The sequence below is a fragment of the Lissotriton helveticus genome, chromosome 2_1 (genome assembly GCF_964261635.1).
Source record: "Lissotriton helveticus chromosome 2_1, aLisHel1.1, whole genome shotgun sequence".
In the NCBI taxonomy this organism is placed as follows: Eukaryota; Metazoa; Chordata; class Amphibia; order Caudata; family Salamandridae; genus Lissotriton; species Lissotriton helveticus.
The window spans coordinates 1372403286-1372422251 of record NC_136059.1 but is presented as its reverse complement, the minus strand read 5'-3'; the positions used below and the strand labels follow the sequence as shown (position 1 = coordinate 1372422251).

The window sequence follows — 18966 nt, the reverse complement described above, 5'->3', positions numbered from 1 at the left end:
GCTGTATTTCCAGTGTCAGAAAACAGATGAGGAAACAACAACTGTTTATATTTTTATATATAGCAATGAGGGGAGCACTCATGTAATTCATGACGCCAATATAGATGCTATTATATCCAAAATCGAATTATATGGTCCTTCCACATTCATACCATTGATTCAAGGAGACAGGTATATGATATACTCAACGTTATTCTTGCATCTTCCAAGATAATTCCTCAGCCTAGCCAAGGTGGTTCGTCCTTACAACAGGACTTCATCAGCGAGTATTGAGGGGAACACCCAAAAATAATCATGGGCACGATTCAATTCATGACTGCAACGAAATGTGTTGCCGTGGCTTAAGAATTATTTTAGAAGTTGCAAAAATAAAGTTGAATATATCATATACCAGTCTCCTTGAATCAAGGGACTGAATATGGAAGGACCATATATTTAGACTTCGGATATAATAGCATTTATATTGCAGTCATGAATTGAATTGTGTCTCTGATTACTTTTTGAGTGATCCCCTCATTTCTGTAAGTATTTGTGGACTAGAAGGGGGTTCTTGGGCAGTGGGACGTTGGGGGGTAGAAGCACTGCAATTGTGAATTTTGACAAAACTAGCAACTACTGCCTTATTTGTCGTCGTTTTTGTTTACATTTTTAGGTCAGGTGTTAGGCACAATCATTTGTTTTTAAAAGGTAATCCTTACAAATACATATATATCTATATATACAGCAGATTTCAGTCAGTCCTCTTCATTTATTGGTCTTTTGTAGAGTCATTCACATTTTGTTTTCACCCACTACTGCATATAGCATGGGGCAAAGGGTCAGCCCACCTCAGTTATGAGTTCCCTTCCAAGTGAGTGACAGCAGAAAATAGTCCCCTTCACTGCCTTGTTTTTTTCTTGTTACTTTTTTTTTCATGTGCAAGGGTAAAGTAGCTCCCAAGCCACTGGCAAAGGGCTCTTGCTGCCGCTTGCAGGGTGCTACAAAATTTGTGGGCAATGCAGACAGGCCCCAAACATGGGCTTTAAAACCTTTCAAATAATGCATAGTGTGAACGGGTGCTGAGCCACATGCAGGTATCTACGATGACTCTTGCTAAAATATAATGAAAATAATTCAAACATGCCTACTCATGTCAGCGAATGTGCACCAATACACAGGTAGCCATCTAGAATTGGTTGTTTATAAACTTTTTTAACAAAAGCCATTCTAATGTTCCCATCCATGAGTGTGCATGTATGGACAGTCACATAATAATAGTGCCTTTGTAATAATAGTTAGATCTGATGGTTCTCTAAAACAAAAAGAGATTTGATTTTGCTAGGAAATTTAGTGTGGTTTGTGGAAGATGTAAAAAAAATAATAATAAAAGTGCATTTGCAATATCCATATGCCAAGAAGGAAAAGTTCATCTGTATGTGAGGTAAGAGGGTTTCCCAGACATGATTTCTCAATTTCATTAAATAAAATCTCTACCCTTGAACGTCTGGAGTGTCAACACTGATTCATGTGCTCCAATGTATGTGTGTTCTCCATAAACTCTTTACAATTTGAACTGACTGTGTTTCACATCAAAGTTTGTAGACTTTGCCAAAATAGTTTAGAGTTCAACTCAGACATTACTTTGCTTAAAATCCAAAAAGATCAAGAAATTTACTGGCAGCAGTAGCATTTCCAACTGAACTTTTATCACACTTACTTTTTTAAAAATTTTATTTTTTATTTGTTTTATTAGCATTTCAAAAAAAGTGACAAACAGAGAGACAATCAACGTGATCATTGACAATAATCAGCGGTGGCAGAAGTACAAATAATAAGCACATGCACATTGGTAGGTATCCCAGAAACCATAAACAAAATTGACACCAATCAAGGGAACGGGAAAGAGCACTTTGCATGTACCCAAGGCCCACAACCCCAGACAGCTACGTAATGAGAGGATCACCCTTGGAAGTATTCAGATACATTTTCCTCAGTGGACAGTAGTCAGTAACCCCAACCTCCCAGAGTGTGCCGCCAAGTCGTCTACTGTACCTATGTGCATGTCGTTTCATGAGGCGACTCTGTGTTCCTATCCGAGTAGCCCCCGCCCCCCGATCAATCTCACTTTCCCCCTCTGTCATGCCTCGAGTCCGCATCACGTCCAGAAACATGGACCAGAAATTCTTGGGCCTGTTGCAAGGAGGCATTAATTCACTATAAAATTCAGATTGCGTGCAGCAATATGTCAGTTCCCTTGACCAGGACTTCAATGTAGGGGGAGGACCCTTCATCCAGGTGTGTGCAACGCATCTTTTAGCAAGTAGAAAAGCCATGTCTATTAGTCTCCTACGCGCTGGTCGCAGGGGCTTCGAGTAGCCCAATAAAGCCAAGAGTGGATCCGGGGTCAGTACTAGTTGCGCAATCCTGTTAACCTCCCCGTATACTGCGTGCCAAAAGGAAAGGACAACTGGGCAGTACCAGGCCACATGCAGGAAATCAGCGATCTGGGCTCTGCATCTCTCGCATTCTGGGCTGTCCCGCAAATTGTACCTATATAACCTCTCAGGAGTGCAATAAGATCTATTCAGGAACTTTAACTGGAGGAGTCTGTGACGTCTATTCAGGGAAATCTTCCTAGTGCTTGTACAGCAATACTGCCACGTCTCCTCCCGGAGCTCAGTTTGCAAATCAAGTTGCCATGCTAGTCTCGGTTTCGCATATTCCGTCGTTCTTGCCGAGAGAGCAATGCGGTATAGATTAGTTATTAATTTGACGGGGGACTTGGCGTTGACTATGTAATCGTAAGCTGCCACTGTCGGGGGCTCCTCCATATCGTCACCCAATTGTTCTCTCAGTGCGTGCCTCACCCTGTAGAACTGAAAACGTGCCAGCAGCGGGACTGTTACGTCACCAGTTTCTATCCATTTCCAGGCTCGAGCCGTACCTCCCTCAAACAAGTCCCCCATACAGTGGATATTCAACGCTCGCATCGCCGATAGAACTCCCTTCTCCGTGCACGGGGTCAGCCAGGGGCACCAGTCTATGGCCGCCTTTGGAGTATACAGCAGGCTGCACGCGTGAATATCCATCATATAATGCCAAGCATATATTACAGTGTTGAAAGAGTCAAGAATACCCGTACGTCGGTCCCGAGGTTTCACCAGCAGCGCAGGCAATGGAGTCGGGTCTGCAACGATCGTTTCGATGCGTATGTGGGGGATATCTGCCGGGCCATGTATCCAATGGTAGGCGTGCGCGCTTTGTGCGGCACGGTAATAAAGTTCCAGATCTGGAACGTTTAGTCCGCCCGCAGCATATGAGCGCATAAGTATATTCCACGCCACCCTAGGTTGTTTCCCAGCCCATTCAAGTCTAGCCATTAGTGTTTGTAGCTGTCGGAAAAAATGGGACGATATAACCATAGGGATGTTACTGAACAAGAACATAAAGCGTGGCAGTACGATCATTTTCATGAGCGAAATACGCCCCAGGAGTGACAGCGGAAGAGTAATCCATTTTTCAACATCGTCTTCGAGCTTAGAGATTGCAACACCATAATTCTCCCGTAGAACAACCACCGAGTCTGTGTGGAGACGAATCCCCAGGTATCGCACTGCGTCCGTAGTCCATTGTAGTGGGTACTCCGGATCAAATTCCCTCGTAGCAGGAGTAAGCGGAAACATAATGGATTTACTCCAATTAACATGGATGCCCTTTTATCACACTTACTTACTTTAAAAAATCTGGTTGAAAATAAACTTATTTGGACAGTATCCTAAATATGTATTTGATGATAGTTAACACAGCCCAGAAAATAGGCTTTGTCAACGTGCCAACATGAGACAGAAAGACAGTTGGACTGTAATCACCCCCGCAACCCACTAAGCAGTATTTGAGTGAGAAGCTTTTTAGGTAATGATCGATGTTTTCAAACATAACAGAGATGATTAGTGGAACCCAAACAGTTTCAGGATAGTAAGGCACACTCCAGGACAAAAAGAAACAATGGCCACATTTTAAATAAAGTATTTTAAAATTAAAATCTTATCCTAGTGCACTCAATATGAATATTAACTACAATAAAGAAACAAAATAGTAGCTGCAACGTTCAGGAGTAATGTAAACAGTATTAATATTCAAACATATTGGCTGTTAGCTTTATATCAATCCCTTCCTCATATCATTGGGTTATCAAGCTAAACTCACCACCAAAAGAAAAGCCTAATTCGAGTTTCAATGATGGTTGGTACTCTTGACTTATTTCGAACAACTAAGATATTGTTAAATATCATAGCTTAGTCTGCTATTTTTAAGTACATATGCCTTACTGAAACTGTAAATTGATCAATGGAATACATTTACACAGAGATAAAGCCATGTCCTGCTAAGAAGGCTTCAGAAAGATTGAGACAGGTTGACCCTAGGTTAACTGAATGTGTATGGAATAAACACAAGGGTAAAAAATAAATAGAAGGGCATAAGCAACAGCCAGAATTGGAGAAGAGAGGTTCTGCAAGACTGGGTTGTCAGTTAAGTAATTTTGAGACTATAGTAGAGAAGGGAGTATGTTATGTTATCTGGAACTTCTAAAGCGTTCAGCTACTCCCAAGAGTGTCCGGGAGTAGGATGCAGAATGCAGGAAACAATAAAAAAGTTTAAAATGTTTATGTGGTGGGCTCATTTAAACAAAAGGAAACAGTTATGTTCTGGTATGCCTGTATCCCCACTCGCTAATGCTGCACCCTCCACACTGAGAAAGCTCTGGTGGCCTTTTCAAATGGGGTTGTGGAAATAACCATCTTGGGAAAATGTTACTGAGTAAGCAATAAATCTGCTACCTTAAGTAAGAGGAACAGACCTCCACAATAGTAACCTCTCTTTTCACATCACTGAGTTGGAGTCATTCACCCATGTTTTGAGTTTGCACAGATGACTTTGGAAAAAAATGATCTCAGTAGAATTTTAACCCCTTGCAAGCTTTGGACCGCCCCAGGCCGTCATGCATCACGGTGGGCGTGTGCGGAGTGCTGCCGGGGGCCGTCCGAATCCTGCCCACTATTTAAATCGCCCGCACAGTGCGAAAATGTGCGCAGCACGCAAGGGGTTAAGGATGCAGTATAATGTTTACTGTAGGCCACAACACAAACAAAATAATTTGGCTGAAATCGTTGGGCAAAGTAGGTTTTTCTTCCAACATGGTTTGTGAAATATGAACATCAGATAAAAAAACATCAGATATCACTCAACCAGAACAGGTCATGCTTAATTTTAAATTGCAGCTTGATTAATTAAACATTTTTTAAAAATCTACATTATTATAGAAACAAAAGGATGACTGAAAAAACATAAAATCACAATGTTATACATGTTTTGAACAATTTACCTTTTTAGTCATGTGCTCTGTCATGCTTAAATCCAAGCATAGTTTTGGCCCAGAATCCTTTGCTAGCAAGAGACGCTCTTTAGTCCGAGCTTTCAAAAAACGTTTGCTGTGTCTGAAGGGATTGCCTGAAATACAATTGGATAAATACTTTTATTTTAAAATTATCTATGTAATAAATGTCATATAGAGGTACCTATCCCAGGCATTTATCAAAATAATTTTTATACACGATAATTTTGAAGAAGCAGCAATAAACTAAGAAATACACTTCAGTAGAGGTGGGAAACTGCAGTAATAAAAATCTTTGAGGTACTATATGGTTTTAAGCCATCAAATAATTGAGCGTCTACTGGACTATACAGTTGGTGAAATAAGTAGTTTATAAAATGACATGTCGGCAGAGATGCATGGAAAGAAAACACAAAACTTGTCTTTTATGGAGCAAGTCTTCAAAGTCGGGATAGATGCATAAGCTCAACCACAGATTTATGTTGAGGGGGGCTGCTGTTAAAATTTGCATGAAACCACACAAGCGTCCACTGTAACTCTCTACTAGGCAGGTTTTTGTTAATAAAGAGTGAATGTGGCTGTTCCTTTCTTTTTGGAAGCCTAACATTCAAAGGAAACAACTACACGTCCACCACGTATACACTCAAATGAATTGCATATTTTCCTATACTTATTCCCACTAATCCTGTTTGGGTTCCAGAGAAGAGTGCTACTCACCGAAAAGCGTATCAACACCTCATCAGTGGTAAAAAGCGCTATATCAATGCAAATCTTTCCCTATTCTATCCCTCCACTATCCTTCTCAATCCAAATAACTGATTAACATATCGACCACACAAATTACTTTCATATTTCATTATACTAATCAACACTAATACTTTATGGGTTCCAGAGTAGCATGCTACTCGCCCAAAAAGTGCTTCAACGCCTCGTCAGGGGTAGTAACGGCTAGATAAATGCAATTGCAATACATTAAAATTTTACCTGGGTCAAAATAAAAAGAAGATACTGTCACTCCACAGGGTTAAAATATAAGAAAGTATTACCGACTTAGACAGTAAGCTTTGGTGGATCTGACACATACATATACAAACCATAGCCTTAGGAGTGAATATATTGCTTACATGCCATGTAACTTTAATATCACGTCTAAACGCGTCACACAATCACCATAGACAGATATTTGGTAGTTATTAAACAATGATTTCTGATATGATGAAACTGAAAGTCCTAAATATAGTTTGATACAGATATATGCACAGCGTCTCCAAATTCATACACAGTAGTGTGTTATGAAAAATCTCAGGTACATCAGCACCAATATATGTATACAATACATTAATAAATAGTGAAGGATAGTGCAACATAAAAGGAAAAGAAAAAAGAATTGAGGATATGCGAATTGTCAAATTAATCAAACAGCTCCAGTATTTAATACAATAATAAATATTGTTTATTCAATAATTTAATTTATATGAATTGAATAGGTTGGCTTTAATTGCTTAAAATCTATAACACTTTGTTGGTATTTACACTGTCACAATTAAAAAACAAAATGAATAGAAATACACTGAGTATTTCTTCCAAAAAATGGATAAACCAAAACAACATCTTTACTCTATTGCACTCCGAGGAAGGTCTACTAAGAAACTACAATGTTTTACTGCCACTTCACTGCTTTTATGGTACTGAAGCGAATTAACACAATAACAAGCAGGACTTTCTTTCTAAGTGCTCTTCCTCATTTTGAGCTCAACAAAACAAGCAGTTTTTGAAGTGATATATAGATATTTGAAAGCTTTCCAGCTAAGTTGTGTTGTAAAAGTACCCCGATGTAATTGCTCCCTACGTTGTGGCTGCAAGGTAACAACTGACAATTGTGCCTGAACAACGGGCCAGCCCCTTTGAGTCTCGATCTAGCCTGGATGATGGACAGCATAACTGAAGAATAAAAAATGAGCTAGTATTCGCGCCAAGAATTTTCAATTCTATTAAGGACACGGAGGCGAGGATTATGCTTTCTCTTTCATTTATTGCGACTCACAACAGCCAATGAAAACTTTGCATTATGTAAATAAACTACATTTCCCATGATGCACATGTAACACATCACATCCTGTAAGACCCCGTAAGAGCCACCATCACTGGAAATCATCCTCTTTATTTGCTTCGAACCGTAAAAGTCCATCAAGCATAACTGAAGTCCAATAATAATATCCTGCAACGTGGAAGAACAATCCAACTGGAAGGTAACGTCTTCTTAACCAGAAGTATACTTAATTCATCTTCTTCTCAGAACCTGGAAGAATGAGAGACAGAAACCCCGTAAATTTTGCTTAAACAGAATATAAACACAAACGGGTGGGTAAAACATTAAATTACTGTAATATAACTGGGTGGGATAATCCTCGCCTCCATGTCCTTAATAGAATTGAAAATTCTTGGCGCGAATGCTAGATCATTTTTATTCTAATACAGGACAGGAGGCTTCGTATTATGCTAGTTTAACGCTGATCAAATACCACAGAGGAAATATCACCCACCGGTTTAAAATAAAACTGTTTAAAGGTAGATTCAGAAGACCAATCAGCAGAATGCATAATGTCCTGAACAGTAGAACCTAACATAAAAGTTTTTGAGGCCATGGCGCCACGAACAGAACGCGCCTCTTGCATAACATCTTTTAACGATCTGGCTATCATAGCCGCAGTAACAGGTTTGTAAGGTTTTTGCAAAGCAATTAATAATTGCACCACACCATCAGGCCGAATAGACCAGGTACATTCCACGTAAGCCTTAAGACAGTGAACTACACAGAGTTTCGTATTACTAGGAAAAACATGATATTCCACACTTCAAGACATTGTCTTAGTTCTGGAAGTAATGTTAAACTCCTTCTGGAGTAAATACTCTACCTGTAATGTCTTGAGCTTTAACGTCAGATGACCATCTACATGCTGCGAGACATAACAACATGGCTAATTTGGATGAAAATTGTTTCCTTGTTAACATATTGTTGTGAGGTCATTGATTTAATAAGGAAAGAACGTCCCATAAGGAAGAATACTTCGGCGGATTCGCTACTCTAATACCATTCAATAGTTTACATATTAGTGGATGCATCCCTACTGGCTTGCCCTCAATCTGGGAATGACCCGCCGAAATGACGGAACAGAAGTTATTGATAGAACGATATGCCAAACGCTCAGAAGCCTTCTGAGACTATCGTGTGTTTCTGCAGCAATTCTCCGAGCTCGGAATCTATAAAAGCGCACTCTAGTTGGGAAAAAGAAAGTGGTCTGGGCTGTTTGTCCTGATAAGGAATCTGAAAGAAGTCTAGATGAAATCCCTGAATTGTCTGCAATATCCAAGCATCTTGAGATATTTGAAACCCAATTGTGGTAGAAAAACTGAGTGCGACCCCCCAAGGGTAGTTGGAATTTGTCTAGAGCACTCACCTGAAGATTCTGGGGCTTGAAAGCCTCCGCAATATGTTCTTCTATGGATGCATCTCATGTTGAAGTGCTGTCTGGTGGGGTAGAATGTACCTCCACGAGTGGAGTCCCATTCGCCTCTGCCACGACCGAAGTCTCCTCTCTGAGGACCTTGGGAGAATTGACGGCGAAACGAGCGTCCTCTTCCTCGTCCGGCCTTGTTGAAAACACCATCCTGAAAAACTCTTTTAATACCCAACTGAGCCTTGTCAAGAGCCCTGAAAGTGTCCACATACTTGCCCACATCTTTAACGAAACGTTCCCCAAATAGGTTACCGTCCGCCAACGGACCTGGCTCCGCTGCCACCAACTCTGTGAGATTGGAGTCCAAGCACATAAGGAGTGATTTGTGCCGTTCCGCGGAGATGGCACAGTTGGCGTTACCCAAGAGGCATATGGCCCACTGTGTCCTCCCTGCCAGGACATGGGGATCCACTGGAGTACCCAATTCCTGCGCCTCTAACGCCATTTCCAAGATCTTCGCTAAGGGGCCCACTACATCTAGGAGCTTGTCCTGGCATCCTCGCCAGGCACGATCAATACCCTTCATTGGGTCTTTGGCAAACTTTTTTAAGAAGGTCAAAAGACTGGAATCTATATCCAGAGTTTCTGCAACCTTATCAGAAAGGTCCAGTCGGGGACACTCGGAGCGGAGTCTGTTCCGCACATCATTGTCAAAACTTCTGCGAAGGTTGTCGTGCAGGTATGCAGCAACATCGGGGGCCAATAACCATTCAGAGGATCTTGGGTGAACTATGTTAGCTGGATTAAAATTGAAGGGAGTGGAAATTGGCTGTGGAGGTTCCACATTCTTTAGTATCCGTATCTGTATCCATGTCAGGGGCCTTGGATTTGCCAGTGCTAAGTGCAGGCAATGAGGGCATAGCAGAAGAATGAAGCCAGGGATTAGATTGGGGTTCTGAAGTTGAGGCGTCCTTGTGAGTTCCTGCAGGAGCAGTGAAACCATGACGCTTAGCAAATTTCTCAAATTGTTTAGTTATTGGTTTTAGCGCAGTAGCAAGTGCTTGCTGCACAGTCCCTGGAACTGTTTTCTCAAGGGCCTTGTTGACCGAGTCCTGGACGGAGGCGTCCAAGGCCTCAACTATGTTGTCCTCTCTGGAAGGGTTTTCCACATCCTCCTCATATAAGGTATCATCCTCTTTTTTTTTTTGGCTTAAGAACGTATTCTTTTAATGAACAATTTTCTAAACAATTAGAAAACCACTTTGTGTGGATAAACTCCATTGGCATAATGAACCCAATCCTCCATCTTGGGACAAAATTTGTATATGTATCTGCTCATGAGGGGAGGTCTTTTAGAGGAGTAGAGGGGGAGCCAACCCACAGCACAAACAATCAGTAAAAGGTACCTAGCTCCTTAGCATTAGCTGTATCACAGTTCTTGCAGCCCCCAGGGCGTGGTGGAGCCAAGGAGCAATATTGTATACAGGAGATATGCACCCTCCAGGCCTAAAGCATTTTTCCTGCCAGCCAGGCGTAGAGATGCTGCTCAGAGGGGTCTCAAATGGCAAATAAGCAAGTTACATCGATAAAACTGGCAGTAGCGGCATGGTAGCCCAATCCTACTAGGAAATAGCCCAATTGGAAACCTAAACCAAAAGCAAAAGTGAAGTTTCCTTGCGCGATCGGCTCATGAGGGGAACCTCTGCGTGTCGTAAATTAGTTAAATCACCGCCGTCGGCAGTGCGGTACTAATTTCTTCCCAAGCGGGAGTCTGAGGGGAGGCCGTAGGAGCGGCCGTATGCTTAGTGCACGGTCCCGATTTAAGCGAGAAATTCAAACTTGCTTTTGCATTCAAAGGACAGACAAGCACAAAATCGCAGTCCCCGATGGCAGCAGGAGTGCGAAGATGTGTCGGGAGCTAGCGCGAGGCTCGCGCTGTCAATCACAAATAAAATCACAATCAAATTTAGGCAAGGCAAAGCAACATTGTGCGCAATAGTCGCGCTTAGTCATTTAAAAGTGCGATAACAATGAGCATAACACAAGCAATCATGAAACAACAGAGAATACACTTAACTTTCTGCATGAGCAGCAAAGAAAGAGGATGATTTCTGGTGATGGTGGCTCTTTTGGGGTCTTACAGGATGTGATGTGTTACACGAGCATCATGGGAAATGTAGTTTATTTACATAATGCTACGTTTTCAATGGCTGCTGTGAGTGGCAATAAATGAACGAGAAAGCATAATACAAAGCCTCCGGTCCTGTAATAGAATTTGATCAGAATGCAAAACAACAGAAAGATGTCAAAGCTAAAGAAACATTTCTACTAAAAACCAATTTGAAAGATGAGCAAGTATAGGAGAGCTGCTGGGTAAGTTTTTCAAGGCATGAATCCAACACAGGCTAATTGAAGTCATTTATTAAAGATGAAATGGATACAACACCAAACCTAATCGCAGCAAAGTCCAAAATAACTCACTCAGAACCTCTCTGCAACATGCTCATGCTGAACCTGTTACCCCCAAAACATTTTTTGACACACAAGTCAGAATATTAGAACACAGCTGGAGTGTAGCAGAACGGACTAATAACTGACTAAAATGAAATATTGTTTCCGTCCCCTTGGAATGAAATATACACTCTGCCAGTCGTTATTATTAATTTTGTGCATTATAATAGAATATCACAAATAGTTACCCTACTATTTATAATGACATATAAAAAGTCGTTTTTCATAAATCTCCTCAAAACAGATGCCTACAAAGGCTGCCAAAGGAAGTAATATTATTTTTCAAATATGTTTCAAAGCATTAGTGGGGAAGGATTTAGAGTCATCTCTACAGTATGACTGGATGTTGAAGAACTTTTCCTTGACAGAGTAACAGCATAATAAGGAAGGGCTGGTGTTTGCATGTACTTGAGAAATGACGATTCAAATATCCATTTATGTTCTCCTTTATCCTGTCTTCTGCCACCAAGATTCACACAGACCATGAGAACATCTGGATAAAAAGGCTTAGCCATGTCCCTGAATTTCTAATTCTAAGAAAATAAATCAAACCAAAATGTGTGTTACGGGTGAGCAAGGACATACCAAAAGAATATATAAAAAAGTAGGAAATGTTACTGTCTAGTTCACCATTAGCTCTCATTTCTCACGCATTGTAAAACAGGAAATGTCTGGAGACAGATGTCATTGGCAGACCACTGAAAGAGCACAGGTTTATTGAGATTAATGTTTATAATGCAAAAGAAATAAAAAGGATAAATTCCAGTAAATAGTAAGAATGAGGTCCTGTGTATTGTTTTCTAAGGACCCATATAGGAGGAAGACATATGGGGTTAATTACCATATATTCAGTGAAATGGTGGCAACATCAGCAGCATTCCTTGTTCAAAATTCTGGGAATCGGCCCATGTAGCAATCTGAGCATTGGTCCACTGAATGAAGTAAAGCATCAACATTGCAGATAAATTCAAGTTGTACATGACAAGACAGCATTTGGAGGAAAAGCTGGATGTAGCACCCTATCTCACATTCACTTGCCTTATAATCTGAACAATGTCTGGTCAAAGTCCAGGGCCTTAACTATTGCTAAAAACAAACATGGTTAGCATAACTCTAGTCTGGCCTTCCTGCAAGTCAAGAAGGAAAAATGGACACTTTGGCCGAATACACTAGGAGAAATGTACTAGTCACCAATGCAAACTGTACTACAATTGTAGGGTTTGGAGGCAAGGCTTGAGAACAGAGGTGGGACATGTGCAGTTTATGAAATTAAGATAATGCAAGAGTCTCTGGACTTGATCCTTTTGTCCATCCACAGATGAATGTGAAAAGTCCTCCTGGAAAAAAAGCCAGAGGGTCTCCATCCTTTTCTGCATTAAGAGCTACTTAAGTTAAGGGAAAATCATCCCAAGCTACTAATATTAGTGTTGTAATAGCGACCGCACCAGACAAGGTTACATTAGTGGCTATACTCCCGATTACTAGCAGTGATCACCTCAGTGCATCAGGCAGGGTTTCCAGTAGTAATGTAAAAATGTTTTGTCAATTCCAAATGCCTATACATGGGTAATAGATAACCAAGGTTAACGTATTAATAATAAGCCGGTCCAATGCCACATATGATTTATCAGTCAAATGTCAGCTTTGAATATATTTTAGATATTGAACCATTTTCCTCCCAAGGTTAGCATATGAGTTCTGAAAATGCACACATTTACGTCTTAAATACACTCTCAACTTTATTATACATGGATTAATTCCGCCAAGCAAAGGCTTCTAATTTACTAGTATGGGCTGCACACAGGAGAACTACTTACATGTAGCTAGAGAGTTACCAGTAGCTGACAAGCTACCCATTGGAGAAGCCAAATGACATTGTGGATGGAGGGTGACAACGGGTCTAAACTTCTGCAACAGAAGATCACGAGACAGAAAGACCAAACATGGGGCATTAACAACTCAGATCTACCAAAGGAGTGGAGGAGAGCTACCTCAGGGAAGCACTGGGAGTGATGACCAAAAATTCATTATAAGCAGTAATTTAACACCCTAGGGGCAGGTCAGATATGAGGTCCCAGTGCACAAACTAAAAGCAGGGAGAAATGGAGACACACTGGGTGCCGCAGGGGTGAGGCAAGACTGGATGAAAGGACACTACTAAACAAACTTCCAATAGAATTGATGACAAAACACAAACATACTTGCAAAGACTGATGAAATGTCTGATCAAGGCATACTCGTCTCTACAGCCCTGCATGACAGAAGAAAATAAACTAACATACTTAAAGACCTGTTAGTATTGCAAACTCTGAGTGACCGCCATCAGACACAGATTATGACAACTGTTATTTAACTCCAGACGAGGACTGAAAGAAACTACCAGGGAAGAATATGAACCCATGGGGGACCAGTCCTGCATATAAACTACTTCCTCTTTATGTTCCTCCGCCCTCTGTGTGCAGTGATGGAAGTCAGCAAGTTCAACATTGACACAGTTCTGAAAGTTATCAATTGCACTGTAGCAGCCACTAAGGTCACAGCCACATTTGTCAGAAGGTATTGCATATCAGAAACTAACAATTTGAAATCTTTGTGTAGCATACGGTAATTAGATTTGCTCCAAGAACTGCCTCGATCCCTTTAGCGATCTAAAGCCACAGCAAGGCCAGCTACAATGTGACAATGCCATTGCAGGGAACCTGATGTTCCACTGATGACAAAGAAAACACCTGTATACATTTTTGATACATTAAAATGACATTTTTGCTGATAAAAGACAATTATTCAACAGAATTCATGATGACATATCAACTAAAATGAATACCTGCAACCTCTGAACGTTTTGCTTTTTTTCTTTCTTTTTCTTTCTTCCTTTTGTTTTTCCTTGCAGCAATGATTTTCTCCCAGTGCCTCTGTTTTCTTAAAGCATTTCTCTTTTTGTAAACAAGATAAAAAATCAAACATTAAACTACAACTTGTTTTATAGCTCTTTATAGCAGTCTTGTAATTGTAAACAGTAGAAATATAATTTATTAAACCCAATGTATTGCAACTCAGTGGCCAACTCAGGAAGGATGGAAGATTAAGTTAACTCTGAAAGGTCTACGCTGGAAGTGTTTTAACACACTGAGCCCGTATGCCAGCTCAATTTAGACTTAGCTACTTCAATGGAATAGAAGGAACCAGTTTTAGATTCTTTTGTCTGGCCTTAGAAGGGGTCGTCAACGAGAATAGTCACATTTTCATTGTTACTGTTTACAGGCATAGATCTTTAATGGAAGCCCTCTAGGTAACACAATATGATGTGTATATACTGAATGACAATAACGATTAAGGCAGTTTATTCAATGAAGTGTGACTATTAAGATCTAGAAATGAAATAGAGCGCTATTAGTATATTTTATTTAATAACTTATCGATATGGGTGTCCAGTAGATGTTATACAACTCTAATTTTAATTGTGTACATTGCATAATTATTGACTTGGAAGCACACCTACTTGGCATACAAAAATTTAGAAAATAGAAAAACAAGCATTTACAATGCAACGGTTTCGCCTTTGGAAAAGTTAGAGCTATTGGCAATGTAAATGACAATGCCATTTATTTATCTGTTTTCAAAACCAACACATAAATACAAATTTTGTCATTTACGATGCCAATATCTCAAACTTTTCCAAAGGCGAAACCGTTGCATTGTAAATGCTTGTTTTTTTGGGCTGTTTGTGACTGATTTATCGCGGGCTGGGTCTGATTTTAGAGTTGATTTACCTTATATGAAACATGCAGTCTGCAACAAGCTTAAACGCATGCAGTTTTCACACCTTGCAAACACTTGTACACATTTTTTTTGGGTCACTCTTTTAGCTTTGAAATTCACTTACAGGGTGACTTTTGTTTGTGGCCCAGGCATATTGAATGTCCCAGTCCGAGCCTGAACAGCGACATGGTCATTGACAGTGACACCGGGGACGCGACGCGAGTACTTATGCTGCCATTTTAGGTCAGATGCCCAACAAGCCCAACGTTTTGGATGCACTCGAAGCATCGTCAGTACGTCCTGAACATGGAAACTGCAGTCCCTTCTGCGGCAGGGGCGGTGGTTCACATATAAAGCCTCATCCTTCGAGCCTTTTGCCCTTGTGCTTTGTAAATGCGCAGTAAAGGCACACAGGGAGCCTCCTTGCAAGAGGAGCGACATGGTAAGCCAGGTGTTCTGAGCAGCTACCCCCCAGCTCGGCTATTATCGGACACGGCGCGGTATGTTGCATGATCGGTGCGCACCTGGCACCTGAACCCTTCGGTGCGCCCCTGGCACAGACCACGCCTCGCCCCGTCGCTGCTCGCCCCAGGCACAAACCACACCTGGCCCCTTGGCAGCTGTCCCTGGCACCCGAACCCCCGCAGCTTACCTGGGCCGCGCTTGGTGGAGTGGATCATTTCCGCGGGTGACACAGGCGCCTCCCGGACCACCGGAGGCGCGTTCAGGATCCCGAGGGCCTCACGCAAAGAGGGGCAGATAAGGAGCCATGCACCGCCAGTCCCAGGCCAGAGTCGTCGTCTTCACTGTGCAGCACTCTGGACCTGCGGACGCTGCCGTCCCTTCTCGAGACACTCACCCGGAAGTGACAGGAGAGCGCTCTACTCCCACAGCCTCGGCTCAGGGTGAAGCCAGGGCTGGGAAAACAGGTTCAAAGCCGAGCAGAAGCCAAAGTGTGCCCGTTCACGTGCGGTGTCAGGCAGTTGGGGGATTCTTGTGTGAGGAAAGTGGGAGGGGAAACAGAAGGTCATGTTCAGCAACTTAGTAAGGGGCTCAATGTCCGTAACAGCTGCAAAGAGGGAAGGAAGGTCGGGCATCTCTGTGTTTTTGCGCGGCCCGGGAAATGACGTCACGGGAGTGTCCCCCAATCACAGCGCGGCCCGGGACAAAGCGGCGGGGCTTAAAAAAAGCCCGAGAAACGCCCCCGAATCACGTTTTCCCCGAGAAAGCGTGATTGACAGCCTCTGTCTCCCAATGGCTAGCCTCCATTTATGGAGCTAGCCAATGAGAGACAGAGGCGGGTCATCGATCCGACATAGAACTCAAGAGATTTTTTAGCGCATGCGCACTACGTGCGCACTTGCAGGCAAAACCTAAAAAAAATGTCTTGCTCCCAGTGGTTAGGTGGCATGTCCGTGCTTTAGAAACGTCCTCAAAAAACAAATGAATTCAGTTCACTGTATTTAGCTCAGGCCCTTTTCTATTTGATTCACTTCTGCTGCATTCACTCACTTTTCTGTAATAAAATATATATATTTGCTGTAATACTATATATATATATATATATATATATATATGTATTAAATTCCACTAAAGTCTCATCCACGACCCATAGCTGTCGGCTCTTATCGCATACAATGAAACTATCCTACCCCCACAACACAGGCTTTTCTCTGATGCAGAGAATGTAAGATTCTTAGGCCTCCCAGTGGAATTATGGGTTAAACAATGCATTGTTCTGGTCGCCAGTCTCTCAGCTGTATCCAATTTGTATTTAACCTCGTGGGATCACGGTGCACTAAATGGGGCGTGGTTTGTTAAACACACAGATAGTATTGAGTAGCATGCATTGTGGGATAAGAGTGGCGGGGAGGGTCATATATGTTTGCCGTCAGCTCTGGCCTTCAATGCCAGCTTTTCCCTTTAAGTATGTGATCTTGAGCTAATAATCAATTATAAGTAAAAGGATGATGCACTTTGAGCTCTTAGCAAGACCCTCCTGGGGAGTCACGCCCGATGGAAGAAGAAACACATTACACACGGTGTTCAAGCTGGTGCAGCGAAAACTATCTTCAGTAAACAAACACAACCAAATGCTTATTTGCTTATACGTAGGGCTTTTAGGAAGTACTCAACACAAACATAACGAGTAAGGTGGCGGAATGTGTAGATCTGGGAAACGTTAGCAGCAGATAAGCTAGCTCAAAGGATTAGTGGATCCGTTGCAAATGTCTGTGTGTAACATGAAGTCATGTATTCTAAAAGCAATGCAACAAGTCATATCAGTGAATTAATGCAGTTGCTATCGTGATCTATGTCGCGTATACGGGTGGCGTGCACTCAACCTTTCATCCTTTCGCAAGTAATTCATTTTGCGCACAATCCATAAAATCAGTTAGCTGGGTAACAGCACTAAACTATAATTGCAAAACAACGAAATGAAAATATTCAACAACAAGCACTATATGCAACTATTAGCAGTGGAGGGGAGTCTACCCTTTAAAAATCAGTACATATACAAATCCCTTCAGCTTTGTTAAAACGCCTTGGCCGCCTAGGATCGTCTTGAAATAACTAATACTTAGTTCCTAAAGTGAAGAGACTGTGCTTCACGCCCCCAAAGCATCTTTAGGGCGCATTTGGCCTCAGTGCAGTGTACATCAAGTGATAATTAGCTCAGAAGTTGATGCACGCCCCCTACAGGAGAGTGAACATAAGCATGAGGTCAATGGCAGACAAATGAGCTAGTAAATGCCACCGAGTTGAATCATATTAACACCTGCTATTTAAAGAGCGTTTACACTTCTAGGAGCTTGCCTGATTTAATCATACATTATTGGTATACCCATCATCAACAAAGCGCCGTACCTTGCAGCTGCTTGAAGCGGCCCTCCAGGACGTTGTTATACTGCGCTGCATTGACGAAGGCGGCAGGAGACAGCCCTGGGGAAGAGGGCGTCCGGGGAACATCCAACTGCCCGATTCGAACTGGAACATCTTCGATTAATTCGCTACAGCGCCTCGACGGCGAGGGTGGCACAAAAAAAATGGAAATAAAAAATAATCCAATGATGCAAGCAAATCTTCTAGTCAGTGCTCAAAAAAGTATGTTGTCGCTTTTCTTATTAACCTAGAAGAGGTGCAACGAGGGCTCAGCGATCTACGGGTCAAGTGTTACCGGCATCCCGAGGCAGCCACTCCCCTCTTTTAGTTTTCCCTCCTAAAAAGAAAAGGAATTTGGAGTAGGAAAACAATCCCGAAATCTTGAGGAATGTGGTTTCAATTCCAGACAGGCCTGTGAGGGGATCCTTCGGTTCCCCCTGAGGTGGAGGAATCCTGGGCAGGAACTGATTGAAAACAGCAGCAGGAAGGGGCGGGCCTCCACGAGGTAGACCAGGGGTACGCTGGGGGTCCTCAGTACCCAGAGAAAGGGGGTTTGCAGGGTGCCCTCAGCAGCCTAGCATGGCAGGAGGTCGGAATCAGAGGAGCCTCGCGGCACACAGTGGTTTCAGCGCACTTCAGTGCAACAGGAGGCGCTCCGTTGTCTTCCGGGGTAACAGGTATCGTGGACCGCAGCCAGGGGTGTTCCGGTGCCTTTGGCCGGGCAGCTGAGGCGCGCGCTGTGCGTAGGTCCCTCCAGGGGCGCCTGGGGCTCTTCCTGGGCGGCGGCGGCCGGAGGTGTGCCGAGGCTGCCGCAGGCGCGCGCAGAGGTCTTTCCCGGGCTGCAGCACCTTGATGACTGTGCACGGGGCTGCTGCCCGGCTGGCTAGTACACAGGGGCGGAGCCAGAGGAGTCCGCTTGACAGCCAGAGAGCAGGTTCAGCTAGTACAAGGTGCGCGCTCGGGAGCACCGTCCCTGGCTGGCTC

The 18966-nt window shown here is 42.6% G+C and overlaps 1 protein-coding gene across 1 annotated transcript in view; it reads right to left on the bottom strand.

Annotated features, from left to right (window-relative positions):
- The window catches only part of TRMT10B (tRNA methyltransferase 10B), a 235137-nt gene that overhangs the window by 182941 nt on the left and 33230 nt on the right, over positions 1-18966 (bottom strand). Inside the window, exons 2-3 of the mRNA XM_078676311.1 lie at positions 14165-14273; positions 5363-5487 (exon numbers count right to left, since the gene is read on the bottom strand). Coding sequence (XP_078532437.1) covers positions 5363-5487; positions 14165-14273 — 234 coding nt within the window. The remainder of the gene's footprint in view (positions 1-5362; positions 5488-14164; positions 14274-18966) is intronic.